The sequence below is a fragment of the Hippoglossus stenolepis genome, chromosome 2, assembly GCF_022539355.2.
Source record: "Hippoglossus stenolepis isolate QCI-W04-F060 chromosome 2, HSTE1.2, whole genome shotgun sequence".
Taxonomy (NCBI): domain Eukaryota; kingdom Metazoa; phylum Chordata; class Actinopteri; order Pleuronectiformes; family Pleuronectidae; genus Hippoglossus; species Hippoglossus stenolepis.
The window spans coordinates 21,040,242-21,047,632 of NC_061484.1; the positions used below are offsets into that span (position 1 = coordinate 21,040,242).

The window sequence follows — 7,391 nt, forward strand, 5'->3', positions numbered from 1 at the left end:
GATTGGCTCTCCGCTCAGCGACACGTGACCTGGGCGGGGCCACGGTGCCTGACGCCCCTGTGGCACGTGGAGAAAATAAAACAGTCATAAATCCTGTAAACCACTAAAATACAAATATTATCATTATATATAACAACATATGATAGATGTTAGAAAACTGACTGTTTGAAGTGTCAAAAGAAAACAAGAATTGTTTGTTAATTTTAGTTCTAGTCTAAAGTAGCCTGATGTTTGCCACCAGAATAATAGAATATTACAATGTTTAAATACAAAATTATTGATATATATATTGATTTAAAAATATATATATTATACCCTAATATAGTTGACATAGTTTAATTAGAATTTACATTACCAGTAAATGGATAAGCAAAAACAACCATGAATAACAGTCAATGATTTTAAAAAGTGTACATTTTCTGATGATACATTTAATATTATATTTGTTTTTCTATTTGTGTTCTATTTGACAAACTGTCTCACTCATGAAATTGGACACCAACTAACTAACCAACTAACTTTGACATGCTGAGTCCACATTGAATTGATGTGTCTGGTTTCATATTCAAGATCTTTATTGTCATCATATTTCTCCATGTCATTGTCAGTGCTGTTGTGTATTATGTTCATATATATATATTTCATACTTGTACATAGTAGGTCAATGTTTGCTGAACCTTGTTCCACTTTATTGTGCTGTTATTTGTCTATTTCTGTACATTGAGAGCAATGGAAAAAACGGAATCAAATTCCTTGTATGTGTACGCATACATGCCAAATATCTGATACTCAGCTACAATACAATTATAACAGGCTTCTCTCTACAAGATAAATATATATATATATATATATATATATATATATATACCTGTAAAATATATAGAAATACAGTGTGAAAACAACAATAGTAGCAGCATCAGCAAATACTACATACAGAGTAACCATATGTATTATTATTTATTCACCGTATTTACACTTGCATGCACATTTTTTTCAGTCCCTGATGGGGAAGTGTGTGTGTGTGTGTGTGTGTGTGTGTGTGTCATCACAGTCCTTGGTGTGTGTGTGTGTGTGTGTGTGTGTCAGTGTCTCTGTGTGTGTGTTAGTCACAGTCCCTAATGTATGTGTGTGCACATTGTGAGGACATTTTGACTGGTCCTCACAAATTCAATGGGCTGTTTGAGGGTTAAGACTTGGTTTTAGGGTTGGGGTTAGAATTAGGTTTAGTTTTAGGTTTAGGTTTAGGTTTAGGCTAGGGTTAGGGTTAGGGTAAGTTATTTAGTTGTGATGGTTAAGGTTAGTGTAAGGGGGTAGGGAACGAATTATGTCCTCACAACTATAGAGAGACGTACGTGTGTGTGTCTGTGTGTGTTAGTCAGAGTCCTTGATGTGTGTGTGTGTGTAGTATGTGCACTCTGCAGCTGATCTACATTTTCTAGTCATGATGTAATACTTTACTTTACTGCCAGCATGCACACAGATATATTTACCTAGGTTAAGTTAATGGGTTAGGGTTAACCCTTTACAAAATAAAGTAAATAGATTATAATCCATTCATATAATATAATATATAATATAATATAATATGCCGCACACCCACATCTGAAATGTAAATGTCCATGAAGTCAGATTTGAATTCAAGGAGCGCGGAACTCAGATGTAGGAACTAATCGTGTGGCACTCTGTTTCAGTACGTTCCCATTTCCCCATCGGACCCCGGTCGCTGCTGCGCTGCTCATCTCTCGGGTAAAGAAACTGTTAAAACCAGACTCTGAAACCAGTCGTGACGCTTGTGTTTGTGTCTGTGGATCATGAATGTAGCCGCTGGACAAAGTGAACGTGAAGCTGGTTTAACTTCCCGCTGTGTGTGTGTGTTTAGTAAGTGTGAGTCTGTGTGTGTGTGTTTAGTAAGTGTGAGAGCAGCTGAGGACACGTTGACACGACACAAACATGTGATGTCAGAGATTCACTTCACTGAGCAGACTCACTTTGTACCAACGACAGAAAACACAATCAATAAAAAAAGGTGTGAATCTGACTCTGCCCTCTGTCCGCCCTGTTGCTCACAGGTTAGCTTGTAGCTGCGTGTTGGCCTCGGCAGTTTCCCGTTTGACAGGAAGCCTCGAGTGAAATTTCAACAAAAAACCCTCCTGTCAGCGCAGCGAGCATCGAACCCGTGGAGCCGAGATGCCCAAGAAGAAAACCGGTGCTCGCAAAAAGGCGGAGAGTCGCAAAGAGCGAGAGAAACAGAGCCGAGCCAACCGAGAACATGTGGATGTGGCCAAACACCCCTGTAACTTCAACATGGTGGGTGGTCAATGCTAATGCTAACATACCACACACACACACACACTGGCCTGTTTCTCACTCATTTAACTTGGCTGTGGTCTGTTTTTGCAGGACTGTGACAAATGTCAGAGGTGAGTGTTTTGTTTTCGTTGAACGTTTTTTCAGAAGGTGGAGAGAAGCAGAGTCATCACGGAGTTACAAACTTTGTTTTTCTCTCTGGCAGGAAACAGAAGAACAGAGCGTTCTGCTACTTCTGCAACTGGGTGCAGAAGCTGCCCATCTGTGCACAGTGTGGTGAGTAACTGTGTCATGTGCAGGGGGGGGTGTTGCAAAGCTCAATCCATCACAAATCAGTCAGTGCAGATTGGCCGATGTACTGTTAGGTCAAGTTTAACCATAAACTTCATAATACAAAAAGAAAACATGAATACAGCCAAATATATTGAACTTCACAAAACATAAACGCAGATACCGATATGTCTGCGAAAGGCTCATATATATGGTATCGGCCTGGCTCCAGCTCAGACTGACTGTCTGACTGTCTTTGGCTACACACAGCACATGTTAGAATAATATCCTAAATTATATAGTCCCTAGGAACAGGTTAAGTTTGGAAAGTGCTGGATCATAAATTTGCCATTATGCACCCTGACCTAAAATAATACTAATAATAATAATACTAATAATAAAAAAACTTGACTTATATAGCACTTTTTAAAAAACTGAGTGCTTTGACGGCAAAGCAAGAAAAGTAAATAAAACTTGAATATATGACAAAGAAAAGAAATGAGCAAGTAAAGTAAAAGGTGAAAAGAAAACACAGTAAAAACACAACGTCACATGAGAGCAAGTCTGTAAAAATGGGTTTTATGAAGTGATTTAATAGAAGCGAGCACAGTCCCCTTTAGTTTTCAACCTTGACGTTGGAACAGCCAGCAGGGCTCCACCTGAGGATCTAAGGCTGCGTGCAGGCACATGAGGGGTCAATTATTCAGTGATGTATTTTTGCTTTAAAGGTGATCAGTAAAATCTGAAAATCAATTCTAAAAACGGACAGTGGAGAGAAGCAGGGATCGGGGTTGTGTTGCCTTTTAAGACCAGTGACCTAGTCTTTTGTTAAACCTGCAAACCTGGTACTGCAAATGTCTCCCAGTATCCATGCGTCCTGTTTGAATTGTGTGACAACTTATTAACTGATTTTAATTTTATATTTTATGTTTCTAGGCAAAACCAAGTGCATGAAGTCGTCAGACTGTGTCATCAAACATCCTGGAATCCACACCACTGGGATGGCCATGGTGGTAAGATAACAATGTTTCTGAGCTAATACATCCACACAGCACAAGGTGCATTGACCCGTCCACTCCTGACATCCTGTCTTATTTATTTTGAAGTTATTAATGTTCACTCAGAGGCCTTTTCTTAAAATATGTCTTCCTTTCTTTTTTTTTTGGACCACAAGGGGGCAGTGTGTGACTTCTGTGAAGCTTGGGTGTGCCACGGTAGGAAATGTCTGAGCACTCACGCCTGTGCGTGTCCCCTGACTGATGCAGACTGCATAGAGTGTGAGCGTGGTGTCTGGGATCATGGTAAGACGCCCCCCCCCCGCTGTTTGATTGAAAGTGACTCACTCACGTCACGATCACAAAGTGACTCACCACTGTCGCTGATTTTCACTTTCTGAACAGGAGGCCGAATCTTCCGCTGCTCTTTCTGTGACAACTTCCTGTGTGAGGACGACCAGTTTGAGCACCAGGCGAGCTGCCAAGTCCTTCAGGCAGAAACATACAAATGTGAGTCATTGAGATTTCCTCTCATGTTGTCAAACTCCAGCCTTTACGGGGAAAGTGAAGCCAATGTATTCAAGAGAATAATCTGTGGAGCGCATGAGTGCAGGAGAAACAACTGTATTGTTTACAAAACTCTTCTTTTTCTCACATTCCACTTTAGGTATTTCCTGTAACAGACTGGGTCAGCACTCCTGTCTGCGCTGTAAGGTGAGGGAGGAAATCTATTACTATACTCGCATGTAACTAGAATTACTCTCAGTTGAGCGCATACCTCCGCCAAGGCCCAACATCCCCCCTTCAAGCTGCACTAAATTTCATACTCTTATAGAATTCCCCTAAATATGTGAAAACATAAAATCTCACAATGTTACAGAAAGTTGCTTACACACATTTCATCAGATCAACACAATTGTTGCCAACAAAGACGAACAACCCACATCTCCTAAGACAGAGTCAGATCAGGTCTTTCCGTTCGGCCCATAACACTAAACATTCCTGCTACACAGGAAACGTGTAATTAGGATTAAATATTAAAGCAGAGCGCTCTCACTCAACAGCAAGAGGCTGCTCTAATCAGATGACACTGGAACTGGACTCCCCAGATGAGGCGGAATATGCAGCCAGGGGATAGTTTTTTTCCTTTTTTCCTCCTTCACTGTTTTAGAGTGGTTTTACATTTGATATTTGCTCGGTGAACTGTTCAAATGCGAATAACTTAGATTCATTCAGTCATATTTACATAAAATCCACCATTTTTGGGTCATTTACAGGTTCAGGATTTTAATTTGGTGCTCTACTAGAATAGGTTTACATGCTGTAATGTTTAAAATACATATTATTTGAATATCAAAATGTTCAGCCTGATATAATTAGTCAGCCTGCTCACTGTTTCGTGATTAGTCAACCGCTCAGAGCGCGTGTCGGACATGTCGTGCTCCTTGCCCAGAAGCTTCCTAATCAGCTGTAGCCATGGTAACAATGGTATCTGTACCACCGTACCAAACTAGCTGATAGACAGGCATTGTTCCGTGTAACTTTACAACTTTACATTAAATGCCAGGAATAAAGGGGCGTTCAAGGCAATTAATGAGCAGTGTTGCGTGCAGGAGAGGAGGATTCTCTTGGCTGCAGACTTTGGCCTTTTTAAAGCTGCGTGACAATGCACTAAAGGAAAGAATAACGTACACACTTTACATGAGAGAGGCCCCTTTCTGTTTGTTTTCACCAAACAGAGGCCACTGATCAAGCTTTAGAAATGGTCTTACATCCATCCTGACGTGCAGTTTAAATCACGGGATGTTGTACAAACATGGATATATATCGTATAGACATGGATGCACCTGATCACAATGTGTAGCAGCACAGCAAATACTTAATGAATAAGAGATTTCAGTTTTAGATTTTTGTGATGTCAATTTTTTTATGATGGGTTTTTGAATGTAGATTAAAGGACATCGTTCATGTGTTACATGCACAACACAAACTTTGCAAAAAGTGAATCCTTTGTGAAGTTGAACATTTCCATGTGATGATTTTAAACGTTAGTTCCCCCCCTCTCCTCTCAGTCCTGTTACTGCGACGACCACGCCAAGAGTAAGGTCTTCAAACAGGAGAAGGGAAAAAATCTGCCATGTCCAAAGTGCGGCCACGAGACGCAGGAGACCAAAGACCTCAGCATGTCCAGTGAGTGTTGCACAAACTGTTAAAGGACTGGAAGTTGTTTTTGTTCCAGGAATACTGCCATTGGGAGGAAGTTGCTTCGACTTCCCCACTGAATCATGATTTTTAAGAAAACGAAACTGATGTTTCTGTCTGTTTCAAAACAACATTGTGAAATAAGTTTTAACAAAAAAGCCATTATAACAAATATCATTATTTGACAACCATGTCTTCCTTTTTTTGCCAGTTTTCTGCCTCTTGTATTAACATCACATTTAGGCAGAAATAAGCTTTTGATTTACCAAAGAATAAAGTCAAATAGAAATGTTACACTGGATGATAAAAGACATACATGTACTTAAAACCTGAAGTTTTTCCATCTTAGATTCATCCATACAAGAAAAATGTATAATGTGAAACAATATTGAAAACATGGGTTTAAAAACGATCAAGCAGCAGCATCCATTTAATGCAAGATCTCTTATTATGAAAATACTCTTTTAGAAAACTAATGTTTTTAATAAGGGAAACAGAGACATAGCTTTGTAATTCATATTTTATGGTGACACATAAGAGGGACAACCTGGATCTTTCCTGATTTAACCTTTTATACATAATGAAATAAATTGAAACCTCAAATGTAATAACGTGAACCAGATTTTCAAAAATGAATACAAATTGCAAAGATACAATACTTTTGTAAATGAATCCACGTCTGTGTTTCTCTGCAGCTCGCACCCTGAAGTTTGGCCGCCAGGCGGGCGCCGAAGATGATGACGACTACGGTGGCGATGGAGCGGCCGGGTACGACTCCTACTGGAAGAACTTGGCCTCTGGAGGCGGAGCCCAACAGGATGACTACGACGAGGAGGAGGATGATGATGATGAGGAGGAGGAGGATGATGATGAGGAGGAAGATGATGATGAGGAGGAGGAGGAGGAAGAGGAGGAGGAGAAAGAGAAAGAGAAAGAGGGTGAAGAGAAGGCAGCTGCTGATTCCCTGGCTGGTCTTAAGTTGGAGGGAACTGCTGCCTGAACCAAGACAGAGACTGGAGCCTGTTGCTGGAGCCCACGGCCCCAAAGATCCAAATCCTCTCAGTGGAGGTTCACAACAGTAACGACTGAAGAATTAAGAGACGTGTGTGTGTGTAACAACTAGTGTTGACAGAGTAAGAAATTTAAAAAAGTCCCTCTGAGGACTGTGATGTGAAGATTTTATAACAAATCCACACAAACCTCTGTCCAGGAAGTAGAAGAATAAAATGAAGAGTGTTTTAATTTGAATTACTGATAGAAAAATATGTAAACAACGTTATGAATCTGAACAAACTGCAAACTGCTGGTAATTGACAGCTTTTTGATGATATGGACACGATATATATCCAAATACAGAGGTTTCTTCACCCAGTTCTCAGAGGACTTGTTTCCTCCTCTTTTTGAAGTCAGAGCTGGATCACTGCTCTACGAGGCCCCGGGGGCCAAAAGGAGCTGTGAACCCTTTTTGGCTCCTGGTGTTTGGTGACTTGGTAAATGTTATTTTGTTTGAGAAGATTCACTCTGTAACTGTTACTGTTTCCACAGGATCTCTCCACAAACTGGGGACCTAATGTTGTTAGGTTAATAAAGTTGGAGCAGCTGCTGTCTCCTAAAGTA

At 40.3% G+C, this 7,391-nt stretch overlaps 1 protein-coding gene across 1 annotated transcript; it reads left to right on the plus strand.

The window, feature by feature from the left end:
* The first annotated feature begins 1,685 nt into the window (after positions 1–1,685).
* Positions 1,686–7,391, plus strand: znf330 (zinc finger protein 330). The gene is made up of 10 exons (XM_035168669.2): positions 1,686–1,746; positions 2,070–2,307; positions 2,401–2,420; positions 2,513–2,583; positions 3,514–3,590; positions 3,752–3,878; positions 3,978–4,082; positions 4,240–4,286; positions 5,645–5,762; positions 6,470–7,391. Exons 2-10 carry the CDS (start codon positions 2,188–2,190, stop codon positions 6,772–6,774), a joined length of 990 nt encoding a protein of 329 aa, XP_035024560.1. The 5' UTR covers positions 1,686–1,746; positions 2,070–2,187; the 3' UTR covers positions 6,775–7,391.

Bases quoted from the DNA above. Each gene is read 5' to 3' on its own strand.
- znf330 (XM_035168669.2), top strand. From the start codon at position 2,188: ATGCCCAAGAAGAAAACCGGTGCTCGCAAAAAGGCGGAGAGTCGCAAA. The intron at 2,584-3,513 runs GTGAGTAACTGT...TTATGTTTCTAG, and splicing joins GCCCATCTGTGCACAGTGTG to GCAAAACCAAGTGCATGAAG. The intron at 4,083-4,239 runs GTGAGTCATTGA...ATTCCACTTTAG, and splicing joins TCAGGCAGAAACATACAAAT to GTATTTCCTGTAACAGACTG.